Raw genomic sequence first — 20,331 nt, 5'->3', positions numbered from 1 at the left:
GAACTTCTTCCCATATTAATCATCTTTCCTCCAAACACTTTTTTTTCCTGAATTACAAAAGAGAAACAAGAAACGTGGATGGGCACTGCCAAAATGAACATCACAGCAAGGACAGGACAGACCAAGACAGAGCATGCCCACATCTGTTTGCAGTGCATCGTGGGATGCCATGCCTGACATCACTTGCAAGTGGGAAAGAAACTTGGAAGTGACAAAAGAACCCTACCTTAGCAGCTGGGGGGGGATGGAGGTGAGGCACTAATACAGGGGAGCGCTGGAAGGGGCAGGAGCTGAGGTGTCTTTCTATTGAACACTTACCTTCACAGCAACGCGCATCCCTTTCAGCAACATAACTTGATATTGACTTTTACCTTTAGGTTAGTGAAGTGAGTCTCCCCAGCTTTTTTTTTTATTTTTCGTGTGTTTTTCCAGTCTAAGAAAGAAACAAGCAAACCCTACCTGTCTCGACCGCCACTGTCCGATACTGGATGGGGGGGCTGTAGGGACCTGGACCTACACTGGTGTGTGCTCGGATCTTCACATCATAAGCCGAGTTTGGGCTGAGGCCGTTTAAGGTCAGGCTGGACTGGCTGGCTGGGAGAGTCAGCTCGCTGGGGTTACTGGAGCTTCCCGACTCTTTGTAAGCTACTGTGTACTGGGTGATCACCCCATTTCTCTCGGCAAGAACTGGTGGGAGCCAGGAGAACTGCACCGTACAACAGCTGACGTTGGAGCCCTCAGTGATTTGTGGGTAGCCCTTCGGTACCTCCTCTGGCACGCTGAGCTCCCGTATTACCTCCTCCCCAAAGCCTGAGCGGCTCTTGGCGGAAAGTTTGAAAATGTACGTGGCACCCTTGTGCACGTTGTTGATGGTATACTCATGCTCCTGTGCTGTGAACTCCAGAGTGGCCAGCGGCGTGATGTCTTTTCGGCCAAATTGGAGCCGGTAGCCTTGAATCTCCAAAGTGGGTTGGCCGGCTGGCTGCCACTGTACCAGGGCCATGTTGCCTGAGGTCTGCTGGACGGACAGAGTTGGCTTGCCGGGAACTGTAAAAAGAGAAACACAGTGGGGCAACATTATACTTTAGTCTCTATAATTATATATTCCTTATATTTACAATTTAATTTATTTGGTAGGTCCCCTTAAATCACATAAATGTTGCAATGGTGAAAAAAAAAACAGTATAAAAAACTTAAGATTTAGTTTTTGAATTGAATTAAAAAAAAAAATCCAATACAGCGGGTAAGCAGTAGTTGGGAAGGTGCTTGTGGTGTCTGATCTTTTGTACTGTACTGTCGAGAAAGCTGTTTACAAGCAGCGTTATTAACAAAATTAATAACACTTGAAAAGTAACAAAAAAGAAGAAAAAAACTTTGCTGATTTGTTTGGAGATGTGTGTTGTAGAGTACAGGGACACTTTGATGTAGAGGAGTCAGTAATTAAAGATCCCATGGTACTGTTTGTGAGAGTAGGGTTGTTAGACCTAGGGTCTTGGCTAAATTCTACACTAGCCTTACAATCTGGCCTTTAATAGTTAAAGCAATTTCTCAGTTCTCCACCAGGTTAGCTGTGGAGTGGGGCAGCTGGAGCTGCTGCTGGTGGGGTCTGCCCTGTAGCAGTGGATGAAGTGGGTTCCCTCTCATATGTGAAGTGCTTGGGGATCCTGTGCTTTGTTATGAAATTGATATATAAACGTAACTACTACTAATAATAATAACTAATAATGATTAGTTATCATGTAATAGGAGCCTAATATCACATGCAAAAAACTTTATTATTAACTTTATAAAACTATTAAGCAGAGAGAGGTAAGCGCCTGCATTAAGCAGAATCCTCAGACTTCCACAGCAAGAACTGTTAAGAGAACTTTACACAATTGCTCAAACTACCCCATGGATCAAAGTGTTGTTCATGCTTTATCGTACTGCATGGTCCAGCACCTGGAATAGATATTATTCAGAGAGGCTGATTTAAAACACTTTCTCCCTGGAAGAGTCTGGGCATTGTGCTGGCATGCTTCCTAATTACCACGTCTGGGTAAATCTAGAAACAAGGTCTGCTAGTGCTTACCCTGTGGAATTTAATTCAATATTATTCTGGAAATGGAGTTTTAATCCTTTCAGGCTGTAGCTGAGCAGGCTTTCACTCATTGCACGCTAATGAGGGAGCGCAAGGAGCCTGCAGAGGAACACTGATGTAATGATCACCCCTGCCTTCCTCACCAACAGACTAGTCATCTCGCCACTGGACACAGGGCTGCTGCCCTGCTGTGGATATGCCATCATGCTGTGAGGATAATGGGGCCTGCAATGGTATTCTCACAACCCAAGCGACATACAGTACATTTATTCTGCATCTTCTAAAGTGCCTATTATAAACTTACAGTTTAAATAAATAAATATATTTTAATTTGCTGCACAATGAAAACTTCCAGTTTCCATTCTTCTACTTTCTACACAATTTATCCAATACTGGGTTGCAGAGTCTCAACAAGCAACAGGTACAGGACATAAAGAACCTGGGAAATGTACTGTAGAGGTGATTTTGAATAATATAAACATCTGTATTTCAATTTAAAGCCTAAGTCAGTCCTATTTTCACTCATTAAAAGGTGGTCTATTTTAATTAACTAGTAATAGATCAATTTCATTGAAGTGTCTCAAAACAGTCACTTAAAATATCTGTCCTTGACCTGGACGTTTAAGATACTAATTTTGTCCTTTCCAAAAATACCAGATTATGCATTTTGTCATTACTCTTCAGATCTGAGCAGAGAATTCATAAAACTCTGTCAATATGCACAATGGCAATAAAATTTTGTGTTTTGTGAGATGGCTAGACAATGTGTACAACTGCTAAAACGCACCGTCATAATACTGGGAATATAGACATTCTGCAGAATTCTGTCAGTGTACTGACAATTACAGTCCCTGCTGCGGGGGTTCACTTTCCAGGGCTGCTGGAAGACCTGAAGTATAGATGCACCTGGTGGTGGAGGAGGGGGTAGCTCTCAGCCGTGGACTCCTGGAGGTTTCCTTTCAGTTAAATGGGGGTTTTCCTCCCCCCAGTGCTGTGCAGCTCATTTATTTTTTGGGCGTCAGGAACTGCCCTTGAAGGGCCCCCACACCTGCTGTTTCCCTGTCCCGGGCTCCCACGCCCGCTGGTCTCTCTGGTCTGGGCTTCCATTTCCCCTGGTCTCCTTATTTTTTGTGAGTCATTAAAAAAAATTCTGTTTTGTTTGTTCCCTTGTTCCTTCGGGGTTTATTTTTTGTTGTGGTGCTTTTTTACTTGTTTTGTCTGTTTTTTTTGTTCCCCCGGAGCCCTACCCAGCCCCCCCTTCCTCTACTCAATAAAGGTTTTTATCCGGGAGGAGGGGGTAGCTCTCAGCCGTGGACTCCCAGAGGTTTCCTTTCAGTTAAATGAGGTTTTTCCTCCCCCCAGTGTTGTGCAGTTCATTTATTTTTTGGGCATCAGGAGCCACCCTTTTTTTAAGGAAAACAGGCCTTCCATTTGTTGAGTCTCTTCCAAGCTGTGATCTTTACAGAAATCCCTTTTGCCTCTTGAACCACTGGCGTACATATGAATACATGACATGACATTATATCTTGTGGGTGTAGGGATTAAACTTTCAAGCCATACTGTCCTGAAATCCTTCCAAATCGTGTAGTTCTTGGACCAAAAAGCTATCAACAACTGATTTTACAGCTGAAAGAGATATAGGCCTTTTCTCTTTGAAACCTTTGCTTATATTCCACCCATTCATCCAACTACCCATCCATTTTCTAACCACTTTATCCGATATGGGTTGTGGGGGAGCCAGAGCCTATCTCTACAAGCTCCTTTTATTTAGTTATGCCAATATCTTACCTCTGATCAACCAAACAACCGCAAACTTCCATGTCTTCTCCATCCTGTTTTTGTGACCCAATATTTCAAGTAAGATGGCTAGAACTTCCACAAAAGCAGTAACTACAGTGTGCTATCTAAGAAGATATGAGTGGATTCATCTTCACAGAGCTTTGCCAAAAACATTATTTCCTCTGATGACAGAAACATATTAAATTCTGACACAAATGAAAACCTCCCCTACTGATCTTTGGCATTCTTCAGGATCTGAGGTTTTTCACATTCCCTAAAATAAGCTTCCACCCACTTTAAATTCTTTTAAATGCAATGGCCTGTCATTTGCATCTGTTAGATGGACCACACATGCTGCCTGAAGTTGCTCTATTTTCTATGTGGATGGGTCTAGGGGGTGTCTCAATTCTACAGCCACTAGCACTACGTTTCAGCTGAGGCATCCCTCCCAGTCTCTCAGTTTCTCTGTGACTGAGAGACTCTTGTAAGATGCTTGTGTCAAGCCCACAGACAGATTTAAAGCTTCAGTCAGCATGTGAACAGGACAGTGCTGGAAATTGAACCATTTCCCATCTGACTTCAGCAAGTGTTCCATTACAGATATACAGTTAACAAATAGAAAGTAACCTCTTTTTTTCCCCAAAAAGACATATCACACCTTTTGATGAATGGCTCCGACAAAACTGCATGGAAACCACCTTCCCAATCCGAAACCTGAAAGTACAAGCTCTCTAATCTGCAGATTAGATCTTTCAGAATCAGCAGGAATGCTGTGAGAACACAGTTTAAGAGAAATGTTTCACTTTCAAAGCAGTTCCAATGCTAAACGGAAAAAGAATTGCCATGTATGTGATATCTTTGAAAGAGCCAGTGGAACTGTGCATCAGAAATAAGCAATAAGCATTAAGAGAGCATAATGAATCATGGGCAGAGAAGGACAGCCCTCGCAGAACAACTTGAGGTGTTTTTTTTTGTTTATAGCCATTTTCTTGGCAAACAAAATTGAGTTGGTGGTAATGGGACTTTTACCTCAAAACACTGCTCTGATTAATGTTACTGCAATTCCATGCTAATGACCGACTGGGCACAACGACAGCCATTCTCTCAGACTGAACCAACAGTGAAGGCAGCAGAAAACAAGCAGCCCAAGCACATTCAGACACCTCTCACAATCTCCAGTCCTCCTCTCTGCTACTGCTCGAGTAGCTCCAGCAGAGAATGAGTAAAGCTGGCTGCTGATACAGCTCTGTGCCTGCATCACTGTGAGCCACATGCGTTACTGAACCTCTGCATGTTCGCTGCTTGGATGGGATATAAACGACAGTCCTGCTGGGGGTTACTGATAAATCTACCATCTGTAGGTTTTGCATCTGAAGTGCTTTAAAACCCTTTGGGATGAAAAGCACTGTTCAATTACAGGAGTTCTTAATTATTTTTAGGTTATTGTCAGGAGAAAGAGGATTTAGCACTTCTTCTAACTTGATTTTGTTGGTCTGTTTTTTTAACTACAAATTGATCATTTCTTTGCTTTTTATAATTACAAAAGCCAATGACTTGTGCTCAACAAATAACTTGGAATCTTTACGAGGAGCAGAACAGACCTTGCTATTGGATCTCGGTAGATCACATTATGGGATAAGCCTATTATCAATCTTTATTATCATATGAACTTTCCTTAGCTTTCAGTAATAAGAGTTGTTCACTACAGTCTAACCATTATTGATCTGGCTAACAGTAGAAAATATCTTCTCTATATTATCAATTAGTTTTAATATTGATCCGTTCTAAAGTTTTCCTAAATCCTGTAAACATCATTTGAAAAGCTTTCATAGTGACACTCTGTGTAAGTGTAAGATTTTTCAAAAAGAACATTGCTTATTTTATTGTTGAAATGCTACACAGAACTGCCATGTTTCTGTTTTCATTAAACTGAAAAAAATACAGTATCTTTTAATTTCCCCTTCCTGTTCTGTTCTAACAATATTTTGGTTTCATTTTGTTCAAACAAAGGCTTGTGGGTATTTGGAACAAGCTATAGTACCTATGTTGTTGAAGCTGAAGCTGTGGGTTCTTTCAAGATCCTCAAATCAATTAAGTACTACAACAACCAAACGAGCTTGAGAGGCTGAATGGACTCTTAAGTTCTGATTGAAATAGTGAAGATGCAGGAAAATTATCTGTGGCTTTTTTTCCCCAAAACAACAGATTGGTTCAAAAATACATAAATGCCATTTGTTCAACACATTGACAAAGTGCTGTAACTGAAAGGGAGCTCTGTTTCTGCAGAATACCAGATAGAGATCTTGACCAGGTATACCACTGTTATGGGCTGATGGTGTGATTTTCTTACACCTTTTTTCACCTGTGTGTGTGATGAAATAAATTATGAAGGTATCTGTGCTTTCCTGTATTGTCTATCTGAATTCCACAAGCTGCTGCCACAGCTCACTTTACCATTAGCTCAGCAGTCCAGCTTGGTGACTAATTTGCATGTAGACTCCTATGGGTTGCTTTGACACGCTGGGAATTCTCTTTCTCTTTTAAAGTGCTAGTATGACAAGAGCACCATCTTATTTATCCTGAAGGGTGCTCTATGAACGAGGTAAAAAATTCTAAACATTGTATTAATGGAGCGATACAGACATGTAGTCTATTTTTATGACTCAAAATATTTTAAAACTATAGTCATGAATCACATCTACATTGGAATGAAACAAAAAACAGGCTACAAACTTTAAACTATAATAAACCTATTTAGATATAAGGGGAATTTATACCTGAAAGGCAAAGTTAGGTACGTCCTGCCAAATTGTTAGTATTTATTTTTTCCCTGCACAGTGTGTGATGGAGCCTATGCAAAAAGGTCATTATTCAAATCAGTGCTTGTGACATCTCAGCCAAAACAAAAGGGTTGTCAGAAAATTAAGACTGCTCACTCCAATAAACATTAAGAACCACTTTTGTTAAGTGCAAACAGAAAATTAGCTGAAATTATGATTTTGATTATTACTGCTGAGCAGAATGCCATTCAAAAGTGCAGTGGGGTTTAGAGTCCATCTAACAGCACACTGATTGCATATTCACAGACAACCACTTTCATGGATTAATCTTACAAAACAAGCATCTTTAAGCCTTCCTCATTACTACTGTGTTTGGAAACCGCTAGAAGTTCCAATTTAAGTGCAAAATTGTCAAAGCAGATATTAAATTACTGCACTGTAAAATACTCATTAAAAAAAGCGTAGTTAAGACAACTCAACCAGCTGGTTGTTAAAAGCAAAAAAAACCCTGCACCATGAGAGAGGACCCTTGTGCTGATGAAGGTGACTTGGGACGCAGTGTAATTGTTGGTGAGGAGACGGAGAGCGGGGTAACGGTCTCCTTGATCGCGGCCGCTCCCTTCAGAGTCCGCCCCAATCCCTCGCAGTGGAGCGAGAAGCACGTTTCATATCAGGGAAGGAATTAATGGCTCCTGTTGACACAGAGGCTGGTGACTGGCTGGGGGTCGAGCTGCGCTCTCATTGCCTCTCCCAGCTCGCTCGCTCCTGTCTGGGTCTCTCACTCTTTCCCTGGGTCTGTCTGCCCTGCTTGAGCCGTGAAAGCGGAGAGCAGGAGCCGAGGGACACAGTGAGAGGGTCACTCCAGCAGCGCCGGAAATTCAGATAGCCGATTGAAACAGAAACTGCCACTGTGTGGTAATTAGGCTTGCAAATTGAGACTAGTTAACAGATACTTATTTTTTAAAGCACAAAGTATATTTCAGCCAATAATGATCACCAAGGGCTCTACAGTGTTTTAATCCTAGAAGTGACAAACAGGGAAAAATGGGGGAACATTTAATTCAACTTCCCTTCACACTTATACCTTTAACTACTTGCACTTCCTGCTTAAGTGTAAATAAGAGGTACACCTGAACAATTTAATTGAAGTTAAAATAAGACAATTAATACAATAATGAAGTGCAGGTTTTTTGGAAAACCAACAAGAAACACTTTTACAAAAATCAGTAAAAGCATTAACTGAATACCTCTCACTATCTCACTAACACACATTAAGAACATCGTACATTACAAAAACTTTAAGCTAAAGGTGGCAGTTTGACCCGTCTTGCTCATTTGGTTGCTAGTAGCTAATTGCTACCAGAATTTTATCCAGCTGTTTTGTGAAAGAATCAGCTTCAGAAACACAGCTGGGTAACTTGTGTGTAGCAGTGCCTCCTGTTTTTCTCTCTTCTCAATTTTCGCTTTTTCCCCTGGGATCGTAGTCCTCATATTGTAGAATCTGATCTGAACTTGAAGCTGATGGGAACCTCAAGTCCAGGCTTGTTTGAAAAACAAGCAAACCCATTGCCCCATGAAATCCGTGTACACAGTTCATGGATTAAAAACCATAGGTATTAGGATATTCAGTGCATAGTACATTTAAGTAGGGAGCTGCATCAGCATGCGTAAACTGCAAAGGAACAGGTAAAGGTTTATTCCATGCCAAAAGGAAAAGAAAAGAGACAACATTTCAGCTGCGGAGCCTTCTTAAAGTGCGAAGACCTAATCCAACAGAAATACTGTCTTGAACTCAAGACAGTTTTGGTGATAAATATTATTTTCTTGTTAACTCTGCATGCAGGTCACATTAGAACATTTCTGAGGTGAAATGTCTGCTGCACATTCTGTACTAGTGACTAGTGAGCAGGAAAAGCAACTTCATATCACAAGTCTCGCAAACTCTTGAACACATGGAGACTATACAGTGCTTTCATTAAGTTCACAGTTTTGCATTTAATTATGAAATTTTGAGCTACTGATACCAATTAATCTATATTTTTACCAAGATTTAATAACCGGTCTGAGAAATTGGGACTTAATTTTCCCTTTAAGGAGAGATTGCACTGAAGCAAGGATTTCAATCGCCAGTTGCCTAAAGAACTGTACTTATAAGAGCTGATTTTCAGCACTTAACAATCACTGTTATAAATTAACTGCAACCATAAATGTATTCCATTCCCTTCATTAGAAGCCCGAATTCAAATAATCAAATGTGTGGTCTAACTGGTCTTATTTCACCCTTTTTTTGCTGTTCTCTTTTCATTCAACGAATTCCAGTCTTTGGCAAGACAAAGTCTTTACCCGCTTTTCTCGGAAGTGCTAGGGTTATTCAAAGACCTCTCCTGTATAACGTGGAGCCGCCAGGTCTACTAAATGCTAAGTAGTGCAATTAAAATGAGAAGCATCAGGGGTCTTGGGGGCTAATTCGCCCCTGTCACATAAGGCGAGCAGACACCAGCTCCTGACTCCAAAAAATCCTGAGTTGCCTTCATTATAACCTGTGCCTCAGTGCCAGCATGCAAACTGCTCTGCTCCCAGGGGCAATGCTGTAATGAGGATATAAACTATTAGTGTGGAAAAAAATACAGGGATAATTGCAGTTAGTGATGTCACAGCCATTGCTGGTGTGAATATGGGCTAGGTGTGTGGTATCTTCTCTGTGTACAGGGAAAGAGGAGAGCCTGTAGTGACAATCAACTGTGTTTCAGAGTGACTGCTTCCACAGGGAACTTGGGTCGCCTTGCAGATAATTCAAGCAGAATCATCAGGTACCTTTAAGAATAAACTGAAATAAAAGGTGTGACCAATTTTTAATGTTTGCTGCAAGAAGAGCCACCAAAGGGTGTGAATTTGCACAGCAATGTCTTATACAGCAAAACCCACTGTATGGAACAATGAAAGCACTAGTGAGGAAACCGAGTTGATTAAGTGTTATCATCTGTCCTCGAGTGAAAAGCTACTTAAAGTTTTATTTTTGCTTTCTTTTACAGGTGGTAAGAGGACATAAGATCATAAAAAAGCCATTTGGACCATCTTCCTTGCCTTGCCCAGCCCCTGGTGCATTATTGATCCAAGAATGAATCCAGGTTTCTGTAAAGATTCCTGGATGCCAGATTCCATTTCATCGTGTGGAAAAGTGCCGAACAATTCCTCAGGCAGTTAAGGTATTTACTTGCAATGCAGGATAGGCTCTATAGGCCACAAATTGCTAGGTCAAATCTGGTCAATATTATTAGCTGGCTGTAAACCTCCCAGGTTCCTGTCGACACCTGGTTAAGTGCCACCATGATCAGGTAGGTCAGAAGTCAGTTCTTTGGATGAGTAGGTGCCTGTTGTGTCTTCCTGTGTTGTCAGTGACGGCTCTTTCCCTGAATCGCACCTTTATCCTCCTTGTGCTTGCAGTGTGAAATGAAACAGATGAAGGACAACTGTGCTATATGTTGTCATAATCTGTGCGGTACTGGAACAGAGGTTATAGCAGAAAGCTTCACCGATTAGCCAATGGCAAACCCAAAAATGGATTATGGAAAAAAATACATTTAATATAAAGTACTATGTTTGCAGTTCATTTTCTTTTCTATTATATAGTTCTGATTTCCAGAATTTCAACACAGGGCAGTTAAATCACCTAATGATTGTGAAAGTCATCCCTGCAGAATGCTGCACTGGATGAGGTGCTGCTGTCTCTACTACTTTTAAAGTCTCTGCTCTGTTACAATTAAGCATCTCAGCTTGGCACTCTGTTTTCCATTATTTAGGTTCTAGTATCAGAATGTCTTTAAGAAGCTCCCACTAATAGACTATCCACTTTTTCCTAGGTGAAATAAAAGAGAAGATGACTGGAGCCATTTAACTTTAGCTTCTGATGCCATTCTAAGAACGGACTTATTCTAAGGAGATTTTATTAAAAGAGCCATTTGGGAGACCCCTTGCCAGTTTATATCTAATTGCCAGCATGGCTTTATCACGACAGAACAACACTGGTACTGTAACTACATCCCTTCCCTCTCCCTTACCCCTCTTTTTTAACTGCCTGTCATTATACTGATAAGTGAGCCAGCCCTGCTGTCTGTGAATTATTGCAGCAAGATTTAAAAAGGAATCCTTATTGTAACGCTCAATTACACTGACACACAAGCACTGAAATGTTAATTTACTGTACAAGTCTTCATTTCTGCCAGTATGAAGAGCATAGAAAAGAGAAGCTCTTTTAAGTAACCTGCTTTAAAGTGACAGTGCAGTGTTCAGGAAAAGTGAACATTTAAAAATGCTAATGAAAGGGAGGGGGTGCCATTACAAAGCAACAAATTGGAAACGCTACATTTAACTTCACAATCTTTGCCAATCATAACGACTGTGGAGCACTGAAAGAACCTCAATCAGTCACACAAATGTTATCTATAAGGCCTATTTTGAAGGCCCTTATTAAGTTTGTTAGAGTGTCCTGTAATTTCACAATTCATGTTTTTAATGTGCCTTAACCCTTTAGCTCAATAAACTCTTTATCACAACTCAAAGCTCATTCTCAACCGATCCATTAATGCTATTTAGTAAATTTATTTAAAGTAAAAATAAACAGCTGTTGAACAGAGCTTGTTTTTTTTTTTAAGATTTCAAGAACCTTGTAAATGAAATGTATCATTTTAAAAAGTCATATCTTAACAATGTCAACAAAAGGCTCAATGACCAGGGTTTTAAACATTCTCTTACAGAACCTCCTGTGGCCAGAAACCCAAATTTACTTGGTCGGCTTTACCTGGGTTCCATCACAACAGCGGGAGCACAAATCCACTTAAATGTGAGCATCCACAAGCACTTCACTCGTGAGTGCCTCACCAGTGACAGAACATACCTTCTTGAAATTGAATTGAGCTGAAATAACTGTTAAACCACTTTTTAATTTTTTAATTGCTTTTTGGATTGGATATATTGGATATATAGCTTAATGTCTTGAAACTCAAATGAAACAGATAACGGAGATAAAACTCCATTAAAACAGATAATTTTGGAGATGCTTCTCCGAAAAGACAAAATACTAAATAAAGCAAAATCTTGCAGATTGGCTCCAGTGCCCTTGTTCAGATTGACCAGCAGGCATCTGCACTGTCACACTTTCATTGAGGTAGATCAGTGTTGCTTTCATAGGCATCATTGTGGGAAGTACTCTGCCATTTTGTTTTCTGCTCCAGCTGAATTCTTAAATTACTCTGATCAGATTATTTTAATTAAACTGTTTGCTTGATTGCCTTTTTACAAAAAATCTTTTTTCAAGCTCTCAAGCAATGGCCAGATCCAACATGCTGTTTCCAGGAACAGGTTTCTGGAACCAAGGAAACCAGATGCATGAAGAATCAAGGATTTTCTTATTAAGGGAGTGTCTGACAGACTAACGTCCAGCAGAGTCTGTAGGTCCTAGACAGGTTAACTGTCAAGAGCTGTTTATATATCCCACAGGGAAATTATTTATTCTGCCAGCTGTGGGCATGGTGAAGAAGTCTGACTGCAATGTTTTTGGACACCATATACTTGTACTTATATGTGTAAATATAAGGATATACGTAAATATAAGCACTTGGCATATAAAACAACAAGCCTCATGAATGAGAAGCTCAACTGCAGTAAAACAACAGAAGACAAGATCTGGACGACCCCGACTGAGAAACACTAATGTACTTCAGTATGGCAAAGAATCTCAAAGATGAATGAAACTCCAGTTGAACCCGTAGCAGTACACAGGATTGAGTGAGTGAGGTCAGAGCTAAAGAAGTATCCAGACACCTTTCTGTGGCATCCCAAAACAGCTGGACCCAGGAACATGGCTGTCAGTTTCATTTCTCCTCCAGGTAAAGGGTGGAAAGGAAATGACCACGAAAGGTCAGACTGTGACTGGTGCCCGTCACCAGAGTTAGAGTTGGTCACTCACCTGCCCCCTTGGTCACCACCAGCTTCGGTTTGCTACGGGCGCCGTCCCCTTTTGTGGTGTAGGCTGCCACAGTGATGGAGTAAGTGGTGTCGGGTTGAAGCCCAGCAATGATCATTTCCTTTTGAGACAACAAAGACCACTGTCACTGGAGAGCTTGGCCCTTTCCCACTAATTGGGTCAGCTGTGACCTTATTTCCATCACTACGGTAATGAACCCTGATCTGATGGGACATCTTTCCTACAGCAGGTTGACTCAAAGAGAACATAGTTGAAAAAATATTCAATAATTGGAGTGACTAATAAAACCAACCAGTTCAGAATATCTGCCACAGTCACAGCAATAATTACTTTTAAGGATAATACATAATCTGTTTATTTATCTCTCTGTGCATGCATACTGAGGGGGGAAATAAGGCATAATGCTGAAAAAGTGTCCTATATTTCCAGTGTTTAATTTTGTCAAATGGCATTCCTTTATAATAGTATCGACTGGCCGATTCTGTTCCCCAGTTAGAAACACTTCAGCTCTGCCAGTGGTGAAACAAGGCAGCTCCTTCCACTCAACTTCTCAGCTGCTGAATGTTCTGCCTCATCAATCGCTCAAGCACAGTTTACAGGCGATGCCAATCACTCAGTCTTGAGCTCGTTTAATGAGCATTTCAGGCCTGCAGTTAACCAACTGATATGCCTCTATAAGGCTGTGCATTTATTTAGCCAACAGGTGAACCCATCAATATTCATATAAACAAAATGTATGTTTGAGATGTATGTAGAGTACAATAACAAGGGGCAACAACATTAAGCAATTATGTCTAATAAGGATTGAAAACCACCCCACACCCAGAAGGTATGTTTTGCGAAACTGGGAGCCAAAGACACAAGGAATGCTAAATGCCTGTTAAAATGAGGCATGTTATTGTTGTATTGTTCTTAAACACTGAAAATGAAGAACACTGCAAAAAATGTCAGGAATCAAGCAATTCCTTTCACTTACAACATGCTTGAATCCCAATTCTAAAGAAAAGTAAAGAGATACTATTACCTAGTCCTGTTTTTACTTTAAATGGGTAGAAGAAAAACATACAGGGAATATCAATGAATGCAACAGTTAGAAAACAGGTAAAAAATGGGATTCTGTTTTTTGGCAGGGATTTTGTTACAGACATACTCTCTGGCTAAAAATACATTACACTGGAAGAAAACAAATCAAAAACAGACAATCACCACACTGATATACTGGAAACACAAAAGTACCACAAAGTCCTATGTGAAAGTGACCCATGGATATTGCATCCTATAATAAATATTCTTTTCAATGATTTATTTCAGCGCTCAATTCCTATTATTGGCATTTGCAGTTAACAGAGTGTAGAAAAGAATACAAATAAGAGGAAGTATTTTCTTCAATGTTGTGTGAACACATCTGAACTTCTGTCACCACCCCGATCCCTAGAACATACTAATAACTACTCTTGCAATTGTCCCGCAGTTCATCTTACACTGTTCTCCAATTGCAAAGGTGGAGTTCAAGGTCCTTGAAATCATTGCAACACAAACAATGTGAGAGTTTCACACAACAGTGCATAATATTTAAACCCATTTCATTAAAAGGTAAAAAGTGCATGAAGTACTCTCTGTAAACTAATGGGATGTTAACTAACTTAGTTTGGTCTTTTGTAGTGGCTTTGCAGACTGACATGGTTAAAATGGGTTCACATGCAAAACAGAACTTAGTTTACAAAAGCACTACGGAGATCAATTAACGAAAAAACTGCCAGTGCTTTCCTGCAACATGATATTAAGACTCAAAACTAAAAAAAAGACTCAAAACTGGGAAATGTAAATGGGAAAAGCAGTAAAAACAGAAAAAAAAGATTGTCTAGAAATTCATGTTCCAATTAAAACAAAGAACAATTTGTACCTAAGCTCATTTCAATAATAATGAAGAGAACAGAATGAAACACATTTTGCATTGATTTTGGACTAGATTGCATTATATTTCTACATAAATATCATATCATATCGTATTGAACTCTTTACCTAATTTCCCTAAACAAAAACAAGAGCAGGGGATACAGTATCCATGTTCACCACAGTAAGACCACACCCAGCACACGATACTTACATATTCAGCTGTATCATCGGTTTCCCACTAACCCAAAAGAGAGAGTGGGTGAAGCAAAAAAAGGAAAGAGAGGAGAGAGTGAATATGAGAATTACCAGGAGTGGTGATCTGTGACCACAGGGTCCTGAGGTCAGATACAGGTAAGCCAAAAATAAAAAAAAACAAGGAATGGGAATTTGACAAAATCCCATGTTAGGAAAGATGTGAATATGAAATGGTTAGAGAGGAGGTTTAGATATTTAATTTTTATATGTAAAGGAATGTATTGCTCTGTTGGCTATTAGCAATAAATTAGCAATAAAACAACATGAAAACATATGAAACTGTTGTTTAACACCCATTTGCCTTGAGCAAACTAGTTGTTTTCAGGTAGAATTCAAGGCATCTTGGAGGCATCAACAAGACACTGTTTGTCCTGGAGGAAATCCACAGCCAGCCCAGGGGCTGCTCTCCTCTGAAAGGGACCCAAATCCACTAAATTAAACAAGTTTCCAATTAAACCTTCCCTGTTGGCATTCCCGGAGATGGGAGAAAGCTGGAACACCCAGAAATGGCCAATGCAAACGCACTGGGAACATGCAAACTCCACTCTGATGTGTGCTCAAGGATAAAATCAAGCAGGGGCGCTGATGCCCCTTCTGGCAGGATATGATTGCTGCCTTTACTGTGCTCAACCCACTGCTCCTAGACAAGTCCTCTTCCCTTCACTCAGCCTACCTGGGCGTCTGCCAGCATGACATCCTTGATGAGGGGCAGTCCTCGAGATTCACCGTTCTCCACCCGCACGTAGTGCACCTGGTACCCCCGGATCTGTCCGTGCTGGCGCCCAGGCTGCAGTGAGCGCCACGTGACCTTCAGGGCAGTCGAGTTGATCACCTCCACCTCAACCTTGCGAGGGGGAGCTCCCGGCACTGTGGAGTTAAACAGCCTTTCAGACTCCAGAGCACAGGCTGGGTTAAACACGTTCACCACAATCCCAGGCAAATCAGAAGGACTCCAATCGAGATCTCAAATGGCAATCAGCTACAAATTTCTTAAAAGAAACTAAACTATTTTAAATGGATAATAGATCCCAACAACTACAAAAAGTAATGCAGTAATTAGAAGAAGAATGTTCTTATTATTTTTTTAATAAGGCTATTACCATGCTGACAGCTAGTCATGAATTAAAAAAATATGCTAATCTCATTACAGAACTAGTCAGGTTAATTGCTACCCAATTTTAACTGTTTACCACTATATGGCATTTAAATTCAGCTTTCCTCATTTAAACCTGCTATAAAAACTTCCATGGAGTCAAGAAGCTCAGACGGCAAGGGTGTCTAGCTCCTGACTGGAAGGTCCCAGGTAGGGGAAGCGATGTAGCTCTAATTCCTTCCAGACGGCTCCCAAGTCCACTCAGGCTGCTTTCAAAATGAGTACTGGGGGCTAATCCTTCTGGGGGTACCAGGCCGGCTGGAGTGTGATGCTGACCACATCTCCTCCACCTCCAGTGTCAGATGGTTGAGAAAATGCTGGCCCTTGCTCCCCATGGACCTTTATGGCCTAAAAAGGACCTACCTACAGTATAAAAGTTCCTTTAATCGATACACATCCCTGGGTTACTATTATACAGTACATACAAATCAGGGCCCCTCTCAGTTATACTGGGCCAAGCAGCCTTCACTTTTCTTAAATGTTATTCACTTCAAAATTGATAGCAGCTTTTGAGGTTAAGGTGCACAAAACCATCCACATTTTACTTTCAATAAAAACTTTCAAGACTCTACAAGAGGTTTCTGGCTTAATATGCTTCTGGTGTTATGATCTATTGCTCACAAAAGCATGTTGGTCTTGAATGGCTTAACCTCTTTCACAACTTTCTTCTGAGCTTCTGAACAGCATTTTTTTCCTTCCAAAATAATACATTAAAATATTTCGAATGAAGTGTGGTATTGTCTAAAACACAGCACAGTGGTGCACTGTTAAGTATTGTTATCACCAAGCTGGGGCCCTGGGTTCAATTACAGACTCGGGGTACTGTCTGCATAGAGTCTGTATGTCCTCCCTGTGTTTGTATGGGTTTCTTCCAGGTGCTCTGGTTTCCACCCACAGTCCAAAAATATACTGGTAACTTAATTGTCTTCTGGGAAAACCTGAATGTGTCTGTGTTTGTTTCTGTCTGCCCCAGGACAGACTGGTGTCCTGTCTATCAGAGGGCAGACAGACACACTCTGTACCCTGCCTTGGGTCAGAACAATTATGTTTTGGCCCTTTGGTGACAATATACTCTATATAGTGTAGCTCAGAAACTCCTTTTCATAGTGAAAAGACAGACTGGTCAAAGCAGGGAAGTGGGGAGAAGTTGAGTTATACTTTTATTAGATGGCTTTAATTATTGCTGCAAGGACAGGCCGTGCAGAGACCAATGAAATGATTTTTTTTTGGAGGTTTGATGGCCACAGTCTCTGAGCCCCCTCTGAGGATGAAGCCCACAGAGGTTTCCAAGAAGCCACCAGCCAGTACTGCTTTAATAACAAACATATCAATCACTCTACTCTTTGCAAGAGAAAAATAAAATAAGGCACACACCAAAACGTCAGTCCTTATTTTCTTCTTGATCAAAAAGCCCTTGCCTTTTCACCATGTGCTCCCTATCTCAATATTTGCAAAAGTCCCAGATAAATGGCAACTGTTGAGCTAAGGGTGGCTTCAGTTTGCTGCAGCTCTTGTTGTAGGCTATCAGCAGGCACATCAAGGCTGGTTCTCATGTAAGCAGCCAAACAGCCTTGTGATTGGTGTTTTTTCAACATCGCCTCAGACCTGAAATAATTTAATTCAAAAACGGAGAGGAAAGCCTTTGCTTTGAACACTTTCTTTAATTGCTCCCAAGCACTATTACATAATGCTCTTAATTCATATATCACTTGTCTACAGTAACAACTAGCTCTCAATGAGGTGCTCACCAAGTCTAGTGCATGTTAGAAGGCCAAACATCTTTTATGAACAGGTGAGCAAAAAGACAGACTGAATCATGTCAACGACAGTGATGAACACATTACAGAACTCAGGTGGTTCTCCTGGACTTAAGAGTTTAATATGCAATTTTTTTAGGTCTTTGAATTATGGGACCTGATACAGAAAATCCCTTTTTATTAAATGCTAAAATGATATATTTTTCCTGTTGTGATCTGAGGTGGCTTTCATTTAATAACGAACCTACAGATACACACACAAAACAGCTAATCTATCGATAGTTGCCACCTTAAACTAAGAAGCTCCCCAACCTCTGGTCTGCCTGATAGCAGTCCTCATGGCAACTGAATCCTCAAGTTGTTTCAGTTAGTTCAGACTCATTAAAAGAATGTTCTGCCTCAAACTGCCTGGCTATTATAGGACCAGATTCCTACAGAAGCAGATATCCACATCCTATATTTCAATATTGAAAAATAAAAGAGCAGCATAAGAAATGTCCTGGACAAACTTTACTTTAAGAGTGCGCGAAAGAAATGAAACCGATGAATGTCCTATTTTTGCTGCAAGCAAAAGAGTTTCTCTTAAGATTCAAAAGATTTTCAAAAGACCTCAATGCAGACAATTTAAAGTACTGTTACAAAAAGGCCTTTAATAACTTTATATGTTTGACACTGGGATATGCCATCTGGCCAGAAAAACACTGTAAAAAAAACAGTTTTTGACCTTCACTAAAAGTGAACATAATGAGACGTAGAACATAATGTTATGAGATGTAAAGTACTGTATATTGAATTTTCCATTCTCTTAGGTTGCCTAGCACAAAGTGCAGTTTTCAAAGATAAGAATGGCTGTCCATGCTCTTTGCATAAGAGTTTGGGTGTTGGCACTTACAGATGTCTAAAAATACACCTGATAGCAAACAAACTAACAGACCACGTCATCTGCCTACATGTATCTGTGGAAGGAGGCGGCTCGAGTTCAGTACCGTCTTCGTCTGTCCGGATGGTGACGGGCTCGCTCTCCGGGCCGGGCCCCACGGAGGTGTAGGCCACCACAGAGACCCGGTACTGCGTCCACTTCTCCAGCCCTTCCAGCAGAACTTGACTGGTCGAGGGGGGGATGTCGCTCACTTCCTTGGGGTTGCTGTCCTCTCCTCCCACAGCCTGGTAACGCACGCTATACCCCGCCAGGGCGCCATTCTGGCTGTCCGCTGGGGGCGGGCGCCAACTTACCAGTATGGTGGTGGAGCTGGAGCTGGAGCACTTAATGTCTTGAGGGGGGGCGGAGGGCTCTGGTCAGGAGGGAGGAAAATTGGGTGGGAGGGTGAAAAAAACAAAAAACAAAAAAAGATGGGAGAGATAAAGAAAATGATAAAAAAAACTAAAGGAAAAAAATACCAAAAAGCTGGAGTCTGACTTAGGACAAATGCAAAAAAATGAAAGGGGACAATAAATTAATAATAACAATAATAATAATAACAATAATAATTGGAGCCCATATAACTGGGTTTATAAATTATACAGGTAATAGTTTATGGGGGCTGTGAAATTGTACTGTGACAGAAAGAAACATCCATTGACCCCGAGAGGGGGAACTAATAAAAACACAGAAGTGTGTCTGAAAACAATATAAACACTCAGTCCCTGTCTGCAGGGTCCTAGAGAAAGAGGCAGGAGCCACACTGTCTCTAAATCAATTGTCCACTGGGTAGCAGGCGCACTGTCCCTAGCGTTCGTCATCAGCTGCCCCCCGTCCTCCTCTACGGCTTCAGAGGGATTCACAGCAACGTCCTAGCAGGAATTCAGACAGTCCACTTATTTCAGACTTTCCTTTTCTCACTTCTCCTTTAATTCAAATATCTTGTACGGAACCCATCGTGTCCAATGACTGTTTGTATGGCCCCACTGCACTTCTTCACTCTGTTCTTACAGCACACTCATTGCCTGCTTCTTCTCTTCCATTCGCTCAACACTCACAGATCCCTCCTTTGTGTGTGTTGCTGTCCTCAATGTCAAACAGAGCCGCTCTTTACGTAATTCTACCTCAGGTAATGACAGCAGTCCCACCTGTGGTCTGAGCTTGAGCATTAGTGCCAGCTTCATAGTGTCAACAACTGAAGCTTAATTTGTCTGTGTCTTCTATCTTAAAGCCTTGGACCAAGCTTACTTTCTCAAACACTCAATGTTTCTCCTGGTCACATTCAGCTTCTGCAATAACTGTGGCAACAGGGTCAGGCGTCCTACTTGACGTTATGACGTCAATTTGCTCTATACTCGAATAAAGTCCTTTTCACACACAGCAGGTTAATTTTGGCATATTGCTCTTTTAATGCTTATAAAGATTCACTAGTGTCCCTCTGCAAACACTCTGATTTTACATATTATGAAATGAGTGAATCTCTGGACCTTATTTAATGGTTTATTTGAATTAATCATTGTTGCCTTTTTATTTTGATATTATAAGCTTTAAGGTAATATATGTAAAGGTTTAAGTTGTTTAATCGTTAAGGTTGAACTTGTTGCCTTTTTGTACGTACATCAAACGTTATATTATCATTATTATTATTATTATTATTATTATTATTATTATTTTCTAATAATGAATTCAAATAAAAAGATAAAACAAATTCAGGACTCCAGTGAAAAGT

The 20,331-nt window shown here is 40.7% G+C and overlaps 1 protein-coding gene across 1 annotated transcript in view; it reads right to left on the bottom strand.

Moving 5' to 3' along the window:
• The window catches only part of LOC148814047 (receptor-type tyrosine-protein phosphatase S-like), a 320,468-nt gene that overhangs the window by 69,449 nt on the left and 230,688 nt on the right, over positions 1-20,331 (bottom strand). Inside the window, exons 12-16 of the mRNA XM_088907841.1 lie at positions 18,670-18,975; positions 15,447-15,640; positions 14,730-14,756; positions 12,605-12,722; positions 460-1,047 (exon numbers count right to left, since the gene is read on the bottom strand). Of these exons, the coding sequence (XP_088763967.1) occupies positions 460-1,047; positions 12,605-12,722; positions 14,730-14,756; positions 15,447-15,640; positions 18,670-18,975 (1,233 nt within the window). The remainder of the gene's footprint in view (positions 1-459; positions 1,048-12,604; positions 12,723-14,729; positions 14,757-15,446; positions 15,641-18,669; positions 18,976-20,331) is intronic.

The sequence above is a fragment of the Atractosteus spatula genome, chromosome 28 (assembly GCF_055471065.1).
Source record: "Atractosteus spatula isolate fAtrSpa1 chromosome 28, fAtrSpa1.hap1, whole genome shotgun sequence".
Taxonomy (NCBI): Eukaryota; Metazoa; Chordata; class Actinopteri; order Semionotiformes; family Lepisosteidae; genus Atractosteus; species Atractosteus spatula.
Note: the sequence above shows the minus strand (reverse complement) of the source record. Positions and strands in the feature narration are given on the sequence as shown.